Source organism: Cibotium barometz, chromosome 7 (assembly GCF_041138505.1).
Source record: "Cibotium barometz isolate CiBa-2024 chromosome 7, ASM4113850v1, whole genome shotgun sequence".
Lineage (NCBI taxonomy): Eukaryota > Viridiplantae > Streptophyta > Polypodiopsida > Cyatheales > Cibotiaceae > Cibotium > Cibotium barometz.
The window spans coordinates 60,251,315-60,273,531 of NC_141052.1; the positions used below are offsets into that span (position 1 = coordinate 60,251,315).

At 46.3% G+C, this 22,217-nt stretch overlaps 1 protein-coding gene across 3 annotated transcripts in view; it reads left to right on the top strand.

The window, feature by feature from the left end:
* Positions 1-4,826: 4,826 nt before the first annotated feature.
* LOC147637271 (sec14 cytosolic factor-like) overlaps positions 4,827-22,217 on the top strand; it is a 45,122-nt gene continuing 27,731 nt past the window's right edge. For 2 of the 3 annotated variants that reach the window (XM_086800908.1, XM_086800909.1), the window contains exons 1-4: positions 4,827-5,063; positions 5,261-5,298; positions 5,463-5,546; positions 5,636-5,689. In XM_086800908.1, the coding sequence (XP_086657034.1) occupies positions 4,883-5,063; positions 5,261-5,298; positions 5,463-5,546; positions 5,636-5,689 (357 nt within the window). In that variant the 5' untranslated portion in view covers positions 4,827-4,882. The remainder of the gene's footprint in view (positions 5,064-5,260; positions 5,299-5,462; positions 5,547-5,635; positions 5,690-22,217) is intronic. The other variant, XM_086800910.1, reaches the window with a different exon arrangement.

The window sequence follows — 22,217 nt, forward strand, 5'->3', positions numbered from 1 at the left end:
TTCTTTCTCAAATTTCTAATTCGAGAAGATTTTGAAACCGTTTAATAAAATCTAGGTTATAATGTCTTCATGTACATTAGAGATTTAGTTAATTGCATGCAACAAAAAAATAATATCGATGCCCTATTATTGAACTTGCAAAACATTGTTTAAACTTTTCAATTGTGGTTTTAGTTGCATGGCCACCAAACCTCCACATTAAAACCTTTGGTGCAAAAGTGAAGAAAACTGTTTACTTTGTTTTGTGGCCTTTCAATAAGGATCTCAATAAAGAAAGGAAAGGCACAAGCGATGTTGGTGTCACCACTTAGTTAAGTCAAAATTTTTATTGGTTGAAAAGGAAGGCTTGGATTTTTTGGCCACCTTTCAATAGGCAATGTTGGTGTCACAACTTAGGCAAATCATTATTTTGTTAGTAAATTTTGAAATTTTAAATGAGGACTCAAAATTCCTTACTAATTGTCATCTCAATCAATATGCATTCACGTTCGTTCGTTCTCTCTCTCTCTCTCTCTCTCTCTCTCTCTCTCTCTCTCTCTCTCTCTTCGTAATTAAATAAAGATTATTTTAGATGAGGCCGTGTATTGCCCCTTCACCATTTGACCTGAAGTGTCTAGGATGCAAGTATTACCCTAGTTCTTCTCACCACACACATCGGCCTCCAAGCTCGATTGCCTCTCTATGAGCCAACTCTTATTTTCTACCAACATATCATTTGCCGTACGAGTAGTAAAATCATTGGGCTTCTGAAACACCCAGTCTAGCCAAGGTTCTGTCTCTTGTAAAGAAGAAATGTTCCCCACTCGAGCAATACTCCGCATAGCCCAATTCCACAACACTCTATACCATCGAGGCACTTGAAAGTGTTGGCGAATCTTTCTAAAAGAGAGCAATCGAGCATGGCGAGTTAACACAACATCCTTTACCCGCACCAACGGAAGAGGGGCCATTCGATTAGACTGTCTTCTATATATCTATTTATCTGGCCAATCCAAAACTCTAGAAGTACCAACACCTCAGAGAGTAATGAGTTTGAACCAAAAGAAGGTTGTGAGAAATTCTTTTGAACCCTTTCTATATGTTTCCATGTAGATGCGGAGATGCTTCCTATGTGTGTATATATACACACACACACACACACACACACACACACACAAACACACACATATATACACATATATATGTGTGTGTGTGTGTGTGTGTGTGTGTGTGTGTGTGTGTGTATATATATACATATATATGTGTGTGTGTATGTATATATATACACACACACACACACACACACACACACACACACACACATATATATGTGTATATATGTGTGTGTGTGTGTGTGTGTGTGTGTGTGTGTATATATATATATATATATATATATATATACATATATATATATGTACATATATATCGCCATGTTTGGACCACACTAAAAAACCCATAAGTTTCGATTCTATCATTATGTCTCTCTAATAGAAGTGTTTGTAATGCACACACACATATAACATGTATATATCTGTGTGTCAGTGTATAAATATATTTATATGGGTGTACACGTCTTAATGTGTGAAGAATGTGTATTTATATAAATATATGATGTATGAATATAAATATATGATGTATGAATATACGTATTTATATATAAATATATGATGTATGAATATACGTATATCACTATATGTATGTGCATATACACACATAATGGATGACACGTTATGTTATTTGGATTGTCGCTCTCACATGCACACGACACGACAGTCATATTATACCTCTAGGGATATGTGCTTTGCTTTTCTTTTTTCTTTGGAATCACGACCACCGACCTCGCGTCTCTATTTCAGCACATTTGTGTTGTGATGATATATAAATTGGCAGGTTTGTACCCACTAGAGTAAGCATTTGAGTGGCATGTTTATGATATGGCCATGCACCATGCTTACACACACATGCGCGCGTGAGCACACAGTCGCAAACTGCCGTAGATTTGTTCACCATTGGCGTCAAACTTGATCGGTACTGTTTGGTATTTACACGGCAAGCCTCTTAGAGAGTATTATATTTCTCAAAGCGAAGGTTATGGCAGATTCTTATCCAATCACTATCATACAAAGTCCTACGGGATGATTGTACTTTTGACATGAAACGTTTAAGATTTTTAAAAAATGCCCCTACTTACTTTCTAAAGCAATAAAGTATCGCGGTTTGCCTATGTATAATAATATACATTGAACTTGCAAAATATTGTTTCAAATTTTAATATAAGGGTCTTCAACTCCCGCGCACCATCTTCTCGTGTCTTCACGAAGGAGGTAGAGAGAACGTTCCTACATGCACTTCTAGTGAGAGACTTCACAAAGAAGAGAGAGAGAGAGAGAGAGAGAGAGAGAGAGAGAGAGAGAGAGAGAGAGAGAGAGAGAGAGAGAGAGAGAGAGAGAGAGAGAGAGAGAGAGAGAGAGAGAGAGAGAGAGAGAGAGAGAGAGAGCAGCAGCATGCAAATTGATATGTGGAGGTAAAAGCTACAAAACTAGGGCCGATGAGATTTACTTCTTTGACCTCAACGGGTTTCTTTCTCAAATTTCTAATTCGAGAAGATTTTGAAACCGTTTAATAAAATCTAGGTTATAATGTCTTCATGTACATTAGAGATTTAGTTAATTGCATGCAACCAAAAGATAATATCGATGCCCTATTATTGAACTTGCAAAACATTGTTTAAACTTTTCAATTGTGGTTTTAGTTGCATGGCCACCAAACCTCCACATAAAAACCTTTGGTGCAAAAGTGAAGAAAACTGTTTACTTTGTTTTGTGGCCTTTCAATAAGGATCTTAATAAAGAAAGGAAAGGCACAAGCGATGTTGGTGTCACCACTTAGTCAAGTCAAAATTTTTATTGGTTGAAAAGGAAGGCTTGGATTTTTTGGCCACCTTTCAATAGGCAATGTTGGTGTCGCAACATAGGCAAATCATTATTTTGTTAGTAAATTTTGAAATTTTAAATGAGGACTCAAAATTCCTTACTAATTGTCATCTCAATCAATATGCACTCACGTTCGTTCGTTCTCTCTCTCTCTCTCTCTCTCTCTCTTCGTAATAGTTGTTGTATTGAATAAAGATTATTTTAGAGGAGGCCAATTGGCCGCTATGTGTGCCCTGTATAGTATTGCCCCTTCACCATTTGACCTGAAGTGTCTAGGATGCAAGTATTACCCTAGTTCTTCTCACCACACACATCCATTGTACAATCTTGTCTTTATTGACTAGCCGTGCCGCCTCCAATGATGACAATTGCCACAGTAAGAGGCCTTGGATTCGTTGAATATGGCCTAATATACCCGTTTTTTAATCAAATAGAAAGGCATTCCTTGTAAGCCATATATGTCAAAATCCTATCCACATAAAGAATGCAAAAGGATGCTCAAATTCAGGCTCACGATCCCCTCTTGGGACCTTCCCAAAAAGCTAGTCCCTCACCTTGAATGATGTAGTCATGATAGCCTCCCAAACTCGAGCAATGAAGTCCCATACCTTCTTAGCAACATGGTATGAGCAAAATAGGTGAACACTCGTCTCATCACAAGTCATGCAGAAGATACATTTACCTTGGGCTATCTTCCTCTTCCTCAATTGATCTCCTATTGGAAGCCTCCAAATTATAGGTCCGCCACAAGAAAACTTTTATGGGATCTTTGATTTCAAGCCATTTATGATTACAGTTCTCCACTTCTTTTTGAACCCTTTCTATATGTTTCCATGTAGATGCGGAGATGCTTCCACCCCATACCGTAATGTCAGTACATTAGCACTTGCATGACTCAAGTATCAAAAAGATACTCCTTAAGAGCCTAATTTTAGATTTCTACATGGTTGCAAACATTCTTAAATTCACAGTGCTCTTGAGGGAGTGCACATTGCTACCATTTATGGTTTGAAGGTACCTTGATGTGAAGGTATTTAAAGGTGTCCATTACTTCCACAACTTGATTGTGGTAAAGCACTGAAGGAGGTAGTCCTTTGATGGTTTTGGCAAGCATGATTTTCATCTTTTGAAAAAGTAAAGAGTACCACATCTTTTGCATATAAGGGAAGGAGTATAATTGCATTTCCAATATGTTTTCATGTGTAGCAAATTCAAATACCATTGCTTCCAACCTAAGGGTCCATGAGAAAGGGCAACCCTATTCCACCCCACTGTCGCTATTAAGTATTTGAGAGAGAGAGGGGGGGGGTACACGAGCTTCCCTTTTCTCTCCTAGTGAAACTTCAAAGATTTTTTTTGGCTATGGCAGAACTTGCATTCAAACCGTGCAGAGAGAGAAGAAGCATACTTCAAGAAAGAGACAGAATCAGAGAAATCGAAAGTTGCATGGCAATGACACAAGAAGATTGTGAAAGACTTTGTTGAAAAAGCAAAAAAATGAGAACCTTACAAAAACATCACAAAAGAATTTCAAAACTATGTTGAATATTCTTACACGGCCATCTAGGAGTCTAGGAAGTTTCCTAACTAATTTGGAAATTCAACAGCCTTGATGTTGAGCCTTAGGACCAATAGTTTGAGTGGTGGCATAATACATGCATAAGTCCTCAATTGGACAAGGCAACACTCAGCATTATATAAATTTGCATTTTTGAAATTGTGTAATATATATATAAATATTATATTTCTTTGATTAATGATGCATTTGTTGAATCAGAAAAAAAAACACGCACACTTGACTAGGCCTTGAGTCTCGTGACCGCTGTATTGGAATTTGGACATTAATTCTACACGTGTTTTCCTGCTACCAACACGCTTTGTTAAGCGCCTTCTCAAGCCGCCCACCTGTGTGTCTCTCTCTCTCTCTCTCTCTCTCTCTCTCTCACATACACACACACACCTGACCACATATGTCCATTGCGGTTTTTTTTCCTAACCGCCAACAATCAGACTGCCCTTTCTGCAGCCACCCAGCTCGTCTCCATTCACCCCATTGGTGTCGTGTTTCACAGAATTGCTGTGTTTGTACTGGAAACATGGTCTCTGTATCCCCTGAAGCCATTAGACAGCTGAGGGACTCGTTACAACAAGGTTCTCTCTCCACACTCCTCTTATGCCCTCTTGCCTTGACAATGCTTAAGCTACCCGTGGAAATAATCAGGGTTTTAGTTGTCTTTTTTTTTTTTTTGGGTTTGAATAGCTACCGTTAGTATATCAAATTATCAGAGCTTGAGCAGTCGAGCTATCTGACGTTTTGCATCTTTCTTCTTTGGCTATGTGCTACACAGCCACTGCAAATGATAAGCAACTCGCCATAGCTTATAAGGTAACACCGATCTTGAAGCCCTTTCGAGGAAAAATCATTTGAAGTATTAAATATGGTTAATAATCTCAATTTTCATTGGGTGTTCTCCATTGTGTATTCAATAGGCCATTTTGGCTGCTACAAGGAGCTTTTACTGTCATTTTACATGAAACATTTGGCTGCAGAACTTACATAGGGGTTATCCGGAAGCAACCGTAGAACGCTTCCTGAAGGCTCGAGAAAGCAACGTCTCCAAGGCTTTCAAGATGGTATTTCAAACCTGACTCAGCTTTGCTTTTTGAGAAGAGTGCCCAAACACAGAGGCAAGTGTTCTCAGACAAAGACTCTTTCTTCACAGGTCATGGACTGTTTGCAGTGGAGAGTCAAAAATGACATCGATAATATTCTTTCGGTAAGATATGTCATTGGTTAGCTGAGCTCTTTCGGTAAGATATGTCACTGGTTAGCTGAACAAAATAAGTTGATCAAAATTCGGAAGTGACAACTATTGTGGGGATTTAGGTAACAAAAGAATGCATGACTAAAATTTACTTGGAGTGAATCATTTTATGACCTATCAGCTTCCACTCAGCTCTAGTCAACCCCTTTTGTTCAGTTGCAACTCTTCATGGTGCACGTACATATCCTTCTCTCCCACATTCATTACTGCATCAAAGCTGAGTAGTACCATATCATCTTCTTTTTCTGCACCAGTGGCATCCGATGCCACTGCCTACAATAAGCGACTTGGAGACTGAAGCTCCAAGGGCTGCTGTGTTTCTGGTGGTAACAGCAGCTCATGTGTCAATGCCCGTCTGTTCCGGCCTGTTGAAGACTTTGAGCAGACATCTTACTTAAGGTACAAAAAGCATGAGGCAAATATTGGGAAGTATGCCATGTGTGGCAAACATGAATGAATGCAAGTGCATGACTCGTGATAGCAAATGTAGGATAGTACTTATTGCAGCTAGTTCATGAAGTAGTAATGCAGGAACAACAAGTACATTGTTTGCAGGTACCACATCAACTGGAACATGAAGTATAACCATGTAAGGATCCAGTACAAGCAATGCACATGCCAAGTATACAATTCTTCTTTTATTAGAAACCCCACCATCTATTTGATTCTCCCTCTTCGGTATAAGCTCGGGCATCCTCAAAAGAGGCTCCGCATTAGGGATAATCTCCGTGTTGTAGTCCTCCAAGATGGAAGGGAATGATTCAATTGGAAAATCTTCAATCGATGCTCATTCATAAATTTTTTGCTTGTTTGCGTCATATTGTCCACGAACTTCAAATGCAAGTTTTGACTACATACCATGCCACATCTAGCACCTTTACGCACGGGCTTCTTCACCCAGACAACAAAAATACATGCCACATGCCCTTGGCAGAAGCCAAAGTGTTACATTCCCGTAACGCCGCTACGGGCATTACCACAAGAGGGGACGGCCTCTGGCTCACCACCCAGCCATAGAGGAAGAATGAGGATTGCCCCTCATCCCCCAGGCTATATAGTGTGTGGCCTGCCGTCCACACTAGCCTGGCCGCCCATGACTCCGCATGGGCGTCCTCTCCCACTGAACCCCGGATATGGCCATCCGGTCTGCCGTCGGTCTCACAGGCGCAGGCTAGTGTGGACGGCAGGCCACACACTATATAGCCTGGGGGATGAGGGGCAATCCTCATTCTTCCTCTATGGCTGGGTGGTGAGCCAGAGGCCGTCCCCTCTTGTGGTAATGCCCGTAGCGGCGTTACGGGAATGTAACATGCCATTCAACGCAGACATTCCTTCGCAGCCATTCAACGAAGACAATTTCAATCGTATTGAAAAAAAAACAAAACTCAGATCGCTTACTTGATTTTGCTTGCTGTGTATGACTGTGAGAGAGAGAGAGAGAGAGTTCTTCCCCTCCATTCCTCCATGGCTGCTTCCCTCCACACCTTCCATTCGAGATAAGGATAAGGAGATTGTGGATGAAAACCATCGAGTGGGCTCCGGTCCCCCGTTCACGCGCAGGCTCTGACAATCCCATCGAACCACGCTCTGATACCAGTGTTACATTCCCGTAACGCCGCTACGGGCATTACCACAAGAGGGGACGGCCTCTGGCTCACCACCCAGCCATAGAGGAAGAATGAGGATTGCCCCTCATCCCCCAGGCTATATAGTGTGTGGCCTGCCGTCCACACTAGCCTGGCCGCCCATGACTCCGCATGGGCGTCCTCTCCCACTGAACCCCGGACATGGCCATCCGGTCTGCCGTCGGTCACAGGCATTACAGCCTACGTGACCGAGGGGACGGCCTCTGGCTCACCACCCAGCCATAGAGGAAGAATGAGGATTGCCCCTCATCCCCCAGGCTATATAGTGTGTGGCCTGCCGTCCACACTAGCCTGGCCGCCCATGACTCCGCATGGGCGTCCTCTCCCACTGAACCCCGGACATGGCCATCCGGTCTGCCGTCGGTCACAGGCATTACAGCCTACGTGACACAAAGACTCACCGTGGATCTCCAAATCCTGCCTAGTGGCATAACAAAGGCGGCAAGGCCAACCAGTACCCGTGATGAAAGACAAATCCCTCTGATGATACAATTGTTTACATCTGATCTCTACCTGTGGAAGTCATTGTTGAAGGTGGGTGCGATACTCACCAAAAGCAAAAGGTTTGTCTTGCAATATCAGACTCTTTGTAGTTCTTCACAAAAACCATGTGCATTTGCAACAAGAGCCTCCTCTTCCAGATCATTCAGGAATTCTTCCATCAACTATGTGTAGGATGAAGATTCCAGAAAAGTTTGCTTCGACTGACTGTTGGCCATAGGATGGTCATCCTTATATACATGATTGTCCTCTGCCACATGGGGACATTGTCCACCCGGCAACACCTGCTCCAAGGCTAGGCCAAAACCCAATTCGGATTGATCATGCGGATGTCGGTATGTAGGAGGTATAAAGCCGAAATTTGGAAACATTTCAGGCTAAGTGTTCATGATCTCTATTGCCCTGCTTGGCGAGAATATGTGCCATACATCTGCTTCATCATTGGTACGGGCTTCTTCTGGAATTGATATGGCACCATCCTTGTGGGAAAAAGGGGCAAGTTGATCATTCAGTTTATGCCATGCACCATCACTAACATGGGGGATATAATCAATGTGTTGCTGCTGATCACCACCATGCTCTTCAAGGACATTCCGGGCAGCAAAAAGCTCCTCATTTGGATGGTCAATCGTAGCCATATTTGCTGCATTATCATGGCAACCATAGTCAGCTTTCGGCTTAGCATCAAAAGCTTCATAGTCACTCTCTGGGCTGTTGTCTGAAGTATTGTCTTGATCCTCGAGGTCTGCAATTGCATGCTTGACATCAAACAAGAAGTTTTCGGTTGCAATTACCATCCACGTCATATCCTGCAACAAGGAGTCTCCTCTTTGAGGATGTTGGGAATGCCATTCCATGGCTAAGGAAACATCTTTGAGAAACTGCTCTAACTCCTTTTTACTCTTTAGAAGGCGGGTGGTATCATGTGCATTCTTCCGCTTGAGCCATCGGTGTTGCACATCCTCAAACTCCAACAATGCATTTGGGCACACACGAGAGTTGTGACCTTGGACTCTGCATTGGCCACATACATGGTACAAACAATCATTGGTTTGATGGCCATGTTGGCTACACTGCTTGCAGGTTACACAGTTACTAGACCTATGCTGCTTGTTGCCACAATGCCTCCGGCTCATTTTCCAAATCTACCGGTCTAGCATATTGATCGTAGCACATGCTGAATTCACAAAATGTGGGTTGGATGCCGAACTAGACTCTAAACAAATCAACATCATCCGATAATTTGGCCATCACCCTTGCATCCGGATCCGATGGAATCGGGTTGGCCACCTTGGTTGCTAGTTTAGCCAATCTTGGACAACTTGGTCAATCTCATGTTGGTGGGTGTCGCATCTTGTGTACCGGACATGATGGCTCTCGGACAAATCCATGCAGAACTTTTGACTTTGGACCTCAGAGTCAGACTGGCTTTTTGACTTCTTCAATTCTGACTATGGACAACCACCATGTCGTTGACGTTAACTGTGGTATGAATATAGAAGCCAGGCCTTCTTTCTAGGAAGAAGAGATCTTACAGAAAACTAGAAAAACAAATAAAGCTTAGCTATGGCCATTGTGAGATCCCCTTGTATCCCTGTAGATAGTTCTTCTTTGACTTTCCTCTTGGAAGAGCCGTCAACTGCACAAACGCATATACTTGATATGCAGCAAGCTGGGCATCTTAGGTGCTTGCATGGACGCCACAACCCATGCAGTTGACATCACCTATCTCTGCTGCTAAGCCTACCTTGTGTTTGCCATTCGGCAAGTTTTGGCCATGCTCTCTGCAGGCTCATTTCGGGCCAAAAACACCAAGATTCTTTAATGTGTGGCCTCCGGGTTAGGAAAGCGGAGTGTTTGCTGTCTTCCGGAGTCATAAGCGAAATAAGTATCCGCTTTCTAGTTCAGCACGCGAAATTTTCTATTCTTTTGGAGAGGCAAGCGTAGTGTCAGGGTCAGTGTCGGGTTGCAGCATCAAGTTGTGGCGGGGGAGAATCACCGGGAGTCGGGTTGGGGAATCGGCAATTCGGGTTTTGGCGGAACCAACAGTCCGGGTGGCAGAAGAGTTTGGAAAGGAATCCGAGTGTATTGCGGAAGGATCACCAGGGTGGCGGATGCGGGGATCGCAGTCCGGGTTGCCTCTAGAGCAGCAGTCCAGGTGACTTGCGAGCACGGCTGTTTTCGGAGTTCGGAGTGCGCGGAATGAGTCTCCGGGTGTCACGGAAACAATCCGGGTTCTGGGGATATACCCTGACGTCGCTTGTCAGTTGGCTGAACCTTTGGGATTGCAATAGCTGCAGTGGAGCTCCAAGGTTTACTAGCTGCTCAGGGGAAAAATATACACAGATAAGAAACCAGGGTTAGGTTTCGCCATGGCTGCCGTGACTAGGCCGAGGTCTCTCTTGCGGATGGTTGCACGGGAGCTGTTGTTTCGATGTAGGCTTCGCTATGAGTTCTAGGTTAGAAGGCTCACAGTCTCCTTCTCCCTAGTTGCCTTATGCGCCCACTAGCTGGAGAGAGGACCTATTTGCACTTGTGCTTGCGAAGGTCTCCCACAGATAGCAAAAACTACCTCATTGAATGGGTAGTGGTCTTCGCACGATTGAATCAACGGGAAAATAGTCGAGCTTGATTTTCCAATAAGGGTTGCTAACATTGTCCTAGGGGGCAGTGGCAGTATGCAATTGAAGACGGGAGAGGCAGAGTGATTTCTTTTAAAGCTTTGCTCTCCTGTGCGATCACACTGGTCTTCATCACCAAGGAGGTTGTTGCCATCATGGGCCGCTGAAGTGTTAGTGGCCTTCTTACCCTAACAGAGAAAAACAAAGAAAAGAGACAGAAAGACAGAGAAAGTATCCATTGCAGCTCTCTCACAAAATCCCTAATCGTCCATGCTCTCATACAACAATCCCTAAACGATCCCAATGTCCAACCACATAAGGTAGGTGGACACACCTAACTTTGGCATGTCGGCTCTATAATAAGTCGGCTTTGACATTCAACGGCGTTGTGGTTGTCCGGTCGCTAACAGGTGGCTTGCTTGCAGAGGTTTGCTATTACTGTGGATATGGCTCTCCCTGTACGAACAAATGCTTGGTGGATTGGTGTTCTATTGGGTCTGGTACTTCGTGTACTTGCTTGGAGCATGTCTATTTTGGTATAGTCTCATGAATGGCGATTGTCCATACCAATGCTACATTGCATAGCATCTTTATGTGCTTGCTTGCAATTGAAATTGCATACTGTTTTTATGCTTGTTTGACCAATGTGTAGTTTCGAGTAAGGGGATGCTTGCTCGTGAACCGTGCGTGTGAAACTACTATCTGCTAACATGGTTATGTGGCATGTGACAGGTGGTAAGTATTGGTCATAAACCTAGCCTTAGGAGTTAACACTAATTTATAAGTGAGTGTATACACACTTCATTAAGTTTTGGACGACCAAAACTCACTTTTAAATTATGACCGGCTCGATGTTTACACACTGATGTCCCGATGTAAACCGGTCTTCAGCCTTCAGAAAAAACCAAAGGACGGTGCAAAAACAAACTTGCACACAAATCACTTTAACACCATCGAGGACCTATAAAAGGAAAACAAATAGGGGGAGCTAGAGTGCTCCTGCAAACAGTACACGGACACCAATTGGTCCCAAAACGTAGTGGCATCCCTTGTGGTATTTCTTTAATTGATTATATGAGCTTTGATTTTAATAAAGCTGGAAACTTAGGCGTCACAATAGAACTCCTGAAGCCTGCAAAGACTGTGCATCATGACTTCTTGTCCACTCGGCATCCACAAATAAATCCAGCTATTGTTCAAATCAAAAGGCTTCCACACATTGAGTCCTGCATACAAAAGCTTTCTCCCATGATTAGGGCTACCCAACCATCCATAGCCTCACCCTATGAATAGCATCATACCCTGACACATCCAGTGCTCCTGCATCACAACAGACTCCAAACTGTTTTCCAAAAGAGAACTTGCATCACAGCACAACATACTATACAATCGACACACCTGAACCAACCCTCTCTGTCTTCCAAGGATACTATCCATCTCAGTCATGGATTCTCGAACCCCTATCCAATCAGCAGTAAGACTACTAAACATGTCCATTTTTGTACCCACTGTTTGCATGTGATCTATCTCTTGGAGAAACCAAAAACATGTTTCCTCGAGAAGCCTACGACATGTTTTCACACGAAATCCCTTAGGCTTGTTTTTCCTTGAAACCTTTGTCTTGTTTCCACACAGAACCATAGAAAGCACCATCCAAATACAGTGCCAACAACGGCATACATCTAGTGACTTGTTTCCTCATGAAACATCTGGAAACATAGATATGCCCACAACTGTAGGTCCCTCTGTTCCTTTTAAGCAAGAAGAAAATAATTTGCTCTATGAACATGCACCCATGCGAGCTTGCATCACTTACATGCCAAAAAACACATCCAAATGACCCTGTACTTGCAGCCAACAAAAAGAGCCCATAAACAGTCTCAAAGCAGTCCTCTGGTCCTCTTGTAGTTCTGCTTGCTCCTCTTCCAAACAAGAGAGAGAGAGAGAGAGAGAGAGAGAGAGATGTCACATGGGCGGACACGTGTGCAGGCTTCATGGTGGGACATTGTGAATGCGGCTCATCCTGTCCGTATTCGCTCATCACACATTTTATCGCATATTCTCCTTTCTTGGCATGAAGTTCTACTGTTGGCTCGGTGGGATCCTGGTCATGAAAGACTACTTTTGAACTCTTTGCAGTTCGAAACATTTGTGGAGTCGCGTGTCATTGTTTGGCCAGACAGAGATGCTTCACGCATACGACTCAATTGCATGGTCAGGCTAGGCTTGGTTAGAATCCGAGATGCTGTGATACCTGGTCGTGACAGGCCATATTCATTTCGTCGTATTCGGCAGCACTTTAGGGTTCCTCGGACATTTCAGCCACTATGGGTTGACATCATGCATGCAGTTGAGCCTTTTACTCCATTGCCTCGGCCATCTGCAGATCAGCCTTGGCTTGATTGGGCACTATGTAAATCTGGTGACTTGATATCACTCTCAGCTAACCAGGTCTATCATAAGCTTGTATCAGAGAAAGATTGGGTTTCAGCCAAGGTCAATAAAGTGTGGGGATTGCACAAGTCTAAATCATGGTGGCAGAAAACTCTTATGAGTGGTTGGCAGTCTAAACTCCCTTACCAAGGTAAGGTTTTCATTTGGAGGATGTTGGTGGGAGGGTTACCTACACGGGATCAGCTGAGCCGTCGTAAAATTACACTGGCCTCTTGCTTCTTCTGCACGACATGCACTGAAACAGTTATGCATCTGTTCATGAGTTGTCCAGTGGTCCGTCAGATTTGGTCTTTTGTCTCTCGCGTTTGGGAGGCAGTAGAGAGGTCTACTGTTTCGGCTCATCAGTGGATATTTGGGATTTGTCCTCAAGTCATTACTTCAGACAGCCACCTTGTGATATTCCATTTCCTTAGATGGACAGGACTTTGGCATATTTGGACTACACGGAATGGGTTCATTTTTGATTCCTTGTCTGGAATACATGGGCACATTCTACGTATCCGCGGTTTGTTGCTTTGGCAGTTTTCTTCTCTTCTCTCAGCTCAGCTACTGGATGCAGATGTTATTTCCTTATGGTCTACGGCGGCTCGGCTGGCATCATCTTTGATGCTTCTATCTGGGATGCTTATTTGGCTAGGAGGCTTTCTTATTAGTGTACAGGTTTGCATGGTCATGATCCTTTAGAGGATCTTTTGTGGGGGTTTTGTTTGGGGCCATAGGTTCTGTGTGAGCCATGTGGCTGATGTACATTTTACATATAATATAAAACACCATTTCACGAGAGAGAGAGAGAGAGAGAGAGAGAGAGAGAGAGAGAGAGAGAGAGAGAGAGAGAGAGAGAGAGAAATCTATTCAGCTCTGTGTGCTTGCAGTCTAGTCCGCCAGCAGCCACAAAGAGGAGCAAAACGTGTCGTATTGCACCTCCTACAGCCAGCTCACCACTAGTCAGAAGGGAAAGTACATGTGCTGTAGCCTGACCTCCTCCCCAAAGGCGTGGACAGCCTTGCGTTTCCTGTAGCCCAACCCGCCAGCCTTCCAAGGAGAGAGAGAGAGAGTCCCTCTGCAATTGCTCGACTTTTTTTTCCAAGATAGAAGCGCATCTCTCGAGCCACTAATCCCCTTTTCTAAGAGAGCCAAAGCAGGTGTATATGCTGTCCGATTCCTAACCAGCCGGACTGTGTTGCCTTCCACGCGTGGGAGAGAAAGAGCAGTCCCACCTTGTGCTTGCAGCCACCAGTTGCCAAAAAGAAGCACCCAGTTTGTTGACCCGACTAGCCTGCCAGATTTTTCGCACGAGCCAAAAAGCACACTTCCCCAATAATAGCGTAACCCCTCCAAAAGGGCCACAATCTTCAAAAAGAGTATTCTTTTATTTTATTGGGTTTTTAGTCCTTTTGTCTCCATGGGCTATGAGAAGGGACTTTAATCATTTGGCTCCCAAACTGGTGCCATTCACAGTGTCCACCATGTTCCCGTGCACACTTGCAAACTGTCAAGAGAAAAACACAGGGTCGTAACACCAGAGGTGGACAAAACCCAATATCTACCGCCCAGACCTTATCCCCTATGTACAAAGGGAGTAACCAGCCATGTGTCCTCTCTAGCTTGCTCCACAAAGCACTTGCCTGCCACCTAGAGTGGACAACTCACCACCTCACTACTCTCTCTAGAGGTAGGCGTCTCCTTCACGAGGGCATTTGGGCTGTATTTTTTGCGCTTTTTTCTTTCCAACTCCATATCCAAGCTTGCTAAGGTGTTTCCCAAGCTTCCAAGAGTGTTTTCGGGTGCTAATCACTCTCCTACATACTCCCAATTATTGAAATTCAGCAAAACAACTCTCTTTATTGCTGTAATTTTTGATCTTCTTGTTGAAAATCCTAAATTCAGTCCTCCTCTCTCAAGTCGAACCATAAGGGAAGCTTTTTTAGGGTTCCCTTCATCCTCTTGAAGACTTTTGTCGCGAATAAATGCGACAAATCGAAGATCTCATCACTCCAAGGACTTTCATCGCAAAGGCTTCTGTTGTCATCAACTCTACTTGCAATTGGTAAGCTTTTATGCTTAAATATGGAAGCAAGAAGTAGGAGGAGGGAACCGGATTACAAGATCACATACCCTGTGTAGTGTTCTCTTGTCCTACGTGCTCTCTTGTAGATTGTTGCTATTACGTGTTGGTGGAACAATAGAGAGCAGATGGTAGGAACATGGACACTTGAGAGGGTAGTGTGAGTTGCAAGTCTACATCGACAACCACTTGTTTGCAATACTGTATTCATATGCATTGGTATAAAAATTTGGTCAAAAATACCCATGACACTATGTACTTGATTCTCCCAAGATCAATATACTTTATTTGAGGGAGCGGTTGGCCGTTTCGGCTCATTGTGTGTCTCTTGTCAATTCAAAAAAATTTCTTGTATAAGCATGTCTTCATCAAATCTTAGTGTATTTAAGTGTATTGATTAGTAACACTAGCTATCTCTACACATAGAACATTATGGACAACCATACAGTGAACGTTGGAGATGCTAATGCAAGAGGTGGGGACAATGAAATGCATGTCTCCAATGCTTTACAAGATGAGCAAACTCATGTGGCGCACAATAGGGAACATGAATATGTGGAACAGCTGTCCCGTGGGAAAGAGAAGATGTAGGAAGAAGAGTCTATAGTCTTGAGGGCTAAACTTACTCGTATGCAGACTCTTCTTCATGCACAACAAGAAGAATTGAATCTCTACCGTTGTGAGGATCCATTGGCACATGACCGTTTGAAAGCCAAGAAAGCTGAATCTTATATGGATCATACAATGGCAATGATTGCTCAAGAGTTGCACATGCAACCGAGGGATGCCGTGCATACTTGGCTTGTACCGAGGATGCGTCTATAGTCTTGAGGGCTAAACTTACTCATATGCAGACTCTTCTTCATGCACAACAAGAAGAATTGAATCTCTACCGCTGCGAGGATCCATTGGCACATGACCGTTTGAAAGCCAAGAAAGCTGAATCTTATATGGATCATACAATGGCAATGATTGCTCAAGAGTTGCACATGCAACCGAGGGCTTCGAGAACGACCACAATAAGATCAGTGATTGCATTGGCTGCCCATAAAGGATGGAAAGTGCATCAATTGGACATCAAAACTGCATTCTTAAATGGGGATTTACAGGAGGAAGTATATGTAAATCAGCCCATTGGTTTTGTAGTTCCTGGTGAGGAACATAAAGTATGCAAGTTGCACAAAGCATTGTATGGGTTAAAGCAAGCTCCAAGAGCTTGGTATGATAAATACATGCTCGTCTAACCAGCCAAGGTTATGAGAATAGTCCAGCTGAAAGCACATTGTATGTGAAGAAAATCGATGCCGATATTCTCATAGTCATCTTGTATGTAGATGACATTCTCATTACAGGTACAAGCAAAGCACAAATTTCAGATTTCAAAGCTGATTTGAAAGCTGAATTTGATATGTTAGATTTGGGACCTTTACACTACTATCTCGGCATACATTTATGCATACAGATGATGGCATTGTTATGTAGCAAACTAAGTACATAAAAAGTTTGCTAAAAAGGTTTCACATGGATGAATGTAAGCCCATTTCTACTCCGGTAGAACCAGGTGTACAGCTTAATATGCATGATATTGGAGAGCCTTTTGAGGCCGTCATTTATAGCCAGGCAGTAGAATGCCTCGTTTACTTGTGTAACACGAGGCCAGACATATCTTTTGGAGTGTCTTTGTTGAGTAAATTCATGCACAGCCCAGGCACAAAGCATTAGCAAGCAGTCAAACGCATTTTTCGTTATCTTAAGGGTACCTTGGATCTTGGTTTGTTCTATCCCAGGGGGGGCAGCTTGCAGCTTTATGCATACAGTGATTCAGATTGGGCTGGTGATTATGATACCAGGCAATCCACCAGTGGGAATTGTTTTTTTCTTGGCAGTTCATGCATATCTTGGTTGAGTAAAAAGCAACCCACTGTTGCTACATCTACTTGTGAGGCTGAGTACAGGGCAGTCTTTACAGCTACAGTAGATTGTGTATGGTTGAGGAGACTATTGGCTGATCTTCGTGAGTGTCAGCAGACACCCACCACCATTCTCACTGATAGCTAGAGTGCTATGGCCGTGGCACGAAATCCAGTATTTCATGCACGTACCAAGCACATAGAGATTCATTATCACTATGTCAGAGAGAGGCTACATGCAGGGGAGATAAATTTATCTTACTGTCCTACACAGGATAATGTTGCAGATCTATTCACAAAGGCTTTATCTCGAGAAAAGTTTGAAGCTTTCCGCAAAGCTTTGGGCTTACTCTCATGCAGAGAGTGACCTGCTACCTTGTACAGGTTCACACTTCCACTACAGGGGGGATTTGTAGGCATATGCTCACTTATGGTAGTTCTATGTGTGAACAGGGCTTAACCAAGGGCACTTTTTTCCATGTGGTTTTTTTCCTTGGACATCAAGTGTGAAAGGACACAACATATAATATTTTGTACTTCTATATTATATGGATGTGGTACACATGCAAGAGTTGACTTGCATTTTGTGGATACCACACTTTTGGCTCTCTCTCTCTCTCTCATTTCTGTGTGTGAGCTTCTCTACCCTGCACCTAACCCTAATGTGCAGGTTTGTGTGTGTGTGTGTGAGTCCAACACCCAACACTTATCTGATAACATGGGCACCAAATTGGGCTTCTCATCAGCTTATCACCCTCAAACGGATGGGCAAAGTGAGGCTGCAAATTCAGCCGTGTTGGATCTTTTGAAATGTTATGTGGCAGATCAGAAGTCTTCTTGGGAGAAGTACTTACCGCTTGTGGAATTTGCATACAACAACACGGTGCATGCATCTATGGGAAAGGCCCCGTTTGAGATTGTGTATGGTAAGGTGGTTTGCTACCCATCATTCGCACAAAGGATGAGATATTTATAGCTAATGAGTACGTAAGAGACATGGATATTGCTTTTGCACAGGTGCAGACAACCATTGCAAGGTCACAAGACAAGCATAAAAAGGCTACCGACAAGCATAGAAGGCACTTGGATGTTAAAGAGAACGATTGGGTATTGCTGAAATTTGAGAAAGCAAGACTTGCAAAGAGGCTTGGCAAAGAGGGTGTATATCCTAAGCTTGCAACCAGGTACTATGGGCCTTTTCGACTAATCGAAAGATCAATGAAGTGGCTTTCAGATTGGCATTACCTAGTCATTGGCACATACACAATGCTTTTCATGTGAGTCTCCTTCGCAAGTATGTAGAGCCGAGATTGGCATTACCTAGTCATTGGCACATACACAATGCTTTTCATGTGAGTCTCCTTCGCAAGTATGTAGGATCGGAGCCCAGTGAAACGGTCATTGAGGATCTACCAGAAGTGGATGAGCTTGAGGAGATCTTGCAGCCAGAGCAGATTGTGTATCACAAGGAACACAAGCTTGTTGCAGGCAAAGTTGTCAGGCGTTACCTTGTGAAGTTTAAGAACTATCTCCCCATTGATGCTAAATGGGTAGATGAAGAGTTCTTCAGAGATTGCTTGCATGTGCTTTAGACATATTTGGATGCTTTTCAGTTGCGGACAACTATTTAGAAGCCGGGGGATGTCACCATTTGGCCACCCAATCGGTCCACCCATGCTTTCTCATCATGTATGTACATTGGACTGGTGTCCATGGCAGTTGTATATGCCGGGGATTGATGCCACTCATGTGATATTGTGGACTTGTGCCTATGTGTACATGCCCAATGCCTGATGGATTGATGTTCCATTGGGTCTGGTACTTCGTGTACTTGTCTGGATCATGTCTATTTTGATATAGTCGGGGATTGTCCATATCAATGTTGCATTGCATAGCATCTTTATGTGCTTGCTTGCAATTGAAATTGCATGCTGTTGGGTTTGTATGTGGATGACGAGCGCGTAGCCTGCTGTCCCCTGCGCCTCCCCCATCGCTGTCGCCGCCAGCCTTCCCAGTCCCCCGCCTATCCCCGCAGCCCCTCCCCTCCCCCGCTTTCTTCCCGCCTGCCTCCCTCAGCCCCCCGCCTGCGCCGCCAGCCTTCTCAGCCCCCCCGCCTGTGCCGCCAGCCTTCTCAGCCCCCCGCCTCCCTCTTCCGCGCCGCCCTCTTCTTCCCCCCCCTTCGCCTTCCCTGCGCAGCCCCCCCTCGCCCTCCTGCCTCCGCCTCCCCCCCCTGTTTTCCGCCTCCTTCCTTTCTTCCCCCCCTCCTCGCGTCGTCGGCCTCTCTGCCTCCCGTCCCTGCTTCTCCCCTTCTCCCCGCCTCAGTCCCCGTTCCTCTTTTTTTCGGCGATTTCCGCGTAGTGGAGAGGTTTTTCTTGGGTTCGTCTCTTCGATTCAGCTAGTACCTGGTCTTTTCCCTTAGGAGGACTCCATGGCAGCCTCTCCGTCAGCCCCGACCGATACAGGTCTTCGATTAGACTTCTCAGATGCAGAGCAGCAGCTTCTCGCGTCCTCCGTTTCTTCCTTGGAGGCCTCTTCCTTGGTTTGCAAGGTGGTGGGTAGCCGCCCAATGCGGAGAGAGCTACGCGACCTACTGCAGGGTAGCCTCATTGGCGAGACTGCAAGAATCGTCAGCGTGGATTTTTTAGGCCGCGGCTACTACCAGGTGGAGTTCGAGTCTCCTACAGCAGCTCAGAGGGTGCTGGCTCGGAGCCCCATTGCCCTACGCTCCTCTCGGGCGTTCTTTGCACGGTGGACCCACGGTTTCGACCCATCGTCTGATCCACTGGCAGGCGCGACTGGATTCCCCATCACCGTCTGCTTTCCAGGTCTCCGAAGGGAGTACTTGCCCCTCTTGCCGTCCATAGGCAGGACTTTCGGGCAAGTGGTGGAGGTGCCACAGACCGCGGCCTCAGTGGTTGCTCGGGCAGCAGGACTCCCGGCCATTCGTTTTGTGGTTCCGTCACCAGAGTCCCTCTCGAAGACGATCCTCCTCCCTTGTCTTTCTGGAGGACATCTGATACAGCGCGTGGAGTATTCGGGCCTCCCCGGCCAGTGTTTCATATGTCGGGAGATGGGCCATCTCGCACGCGCATGCCCCCGCAAGGGGGTTCATCCTTCACGCTATGCGGCCTCTGGACCCACTGCAGGAGACCCGAGAGGTGGCCATCCACCTCCGAGACCGGACATCCCTGGCTCGCCACAGCAGGCACCACCATCGGACGAGCAGGCTCCAGCGGAGAACGCCGCGCAGACCCAGGAGACTGGCGGCTGGCAGGAGGTTCGTCGGCGGAAACGCCCGGCCCGCAGGGACCGTCGCAGACGCCAGCAGGCAGCACAGGCTGGCGGACAGGCTGGTGGACAGGCGACTCCGGCTGGCGTACAGGCACCTACCCGCATTTATGCTCCAGTCAGGGATAGGCGGCCTGCAGGTCCCACCCTGATGGACGAGGATTCAGACTCAGTGCCCGTTGTTGAGGCCGATGGTGGAGCCTCTCACGTGGAGACACCACTCCCGCCTCCCCCCCGGGGGGCCCCGTCCCCTCCTTGGAGCAGTTTCCTGAGGATCCCCGGCCGCTCTCTGCGACCCCCGGTTCCCCTCCCCCCCACCCGGAGAGCACTCTTTCCTCCCCCCCTCTCCCCCCCCGCCCCCCCCTCCCTCCTCCCCCTGCGGCCCCCCCTGACTCCTATCCTCTGGCAAATGCCTTTCCATCCTCCACTCCCTCCCCTCCCTCCTCGCCGCGAGCCCCCATCCCCCCTTCGGCCTCTCCAGGATATTTCGCCAGACCACCCGCTGCCCCGGGGCAGCGCAGCGGGGTAGGCCAGAGTTCAGTCCAGCGGCTGTTTCACCGCCTCTCCGGGCCGGTGGAGATGGCGATCCTAGCTTCGCCCGCCACAGAGTTCTCTCCAGCCTCCCCGGGGGGGCCCCCCACGAGTGATGGGGCTTCCAGTGGATTACAGTTTTTTCAGGTGCCTCTAGCTGGATGTTGGCCCATTCGAGACACTGGTCGCGCCCTTGCGAGTTTGCGTGGTGTGCCATCCCTCTCGTTCTCCTTCAGTGGTGAGCAGCATGGTGGCCTTCTCCTTTCCTCTCAGCGTTGCCCCAGACACAGCATGGGACTGCAACTCTGTAGAGGAAGTTCTTCGTGACCAGATACTGGAGTTTTCTCACCACTTCAGTGACTTGGGGCTCACGGACTTATTGCAGACCCGACTGCAACTCTTTAGAGGAAGTTCTTCGTGACCAGATATTGGAGTTTTCTCACCACTTCAGTGACTTGGGGCTCACGGACTTATTGCAGACCCGACTACACTCAGCCCGCATGAGCCTGTTTGGTATAGGAGATTGGCGGGTGGATCCGGTCCACACATCAGTTGAGGCGGTGCTATTGATTCTCCTCCATGCCGCCCCGAGGGTGCAGCCTACCTTTCGATATTTATATGCAGAGGAGTGGTCTCACGCCTATGCTCTGGACAGGGCGAAGGCGGAGTGGAGCTGGACACAGACTCAGGTCACCCTCTTTCTGGAGAGACTCCGCACCCGGACAGACAGTGACTACTCCTTCCAAGCCGGCGCCCAAGACTCACAGAGTGGAGGGCAGATCATCCGGACCGGCTGAGAGGGGTGAGCCAGTGGTGGCTGCTTCACTTGCCACAGCTCATCCATGAGGATCCTCTCATGGAACATCCAGGGTCTCGGTGGACGTCGCTGCTACATTGGTCGGGGTAGACTTCGCCAGGAGATCCAGAGGGCTCTCGTTGGAGGACCCATAGATATCCTCTTCATCCAGGAGCACCACCTTTCTGCCGGGCGTACCCGCACCTGCGGGAAGATCTTGCCAGGCAGGAGTCACACTTTTTGGTCCCCGGCATATGGCCCCCAGGGGAATCAGGGCGGAGTATGCATTTCAGTCAGCGAGCAGCTTCTTTCCGAGGTTGTGGACTCTGGCACCCTGGTTCAGGGTCGCGCGCAGTGGATCATCCTTCGGGTTGGGGAAGATCGCATTGGCTTCCTCAACTTCTACGCCCCTAACGGGGCATCCGGGAGAGCTGAGTTCTGGAGCACCATTAGGCAATCCCTCCCCTTGGCAGACCACTGGTGCCTAGGAGGGGATTGCAACATGCTGGAGGATGCAGAGGACAGGCTGGGGGGCAGCCAGGAGACCATTCATGGGCCAAAGCTCGCTGCCTGGGAGGAGCTTGTGCTACAGGTGAGAGGCCAGGATCCGTGGACTCTCCCGGAGTTTAGCAGGTTGCAGGGGAGGCTCTCTTTCTCGCGCTCGGATA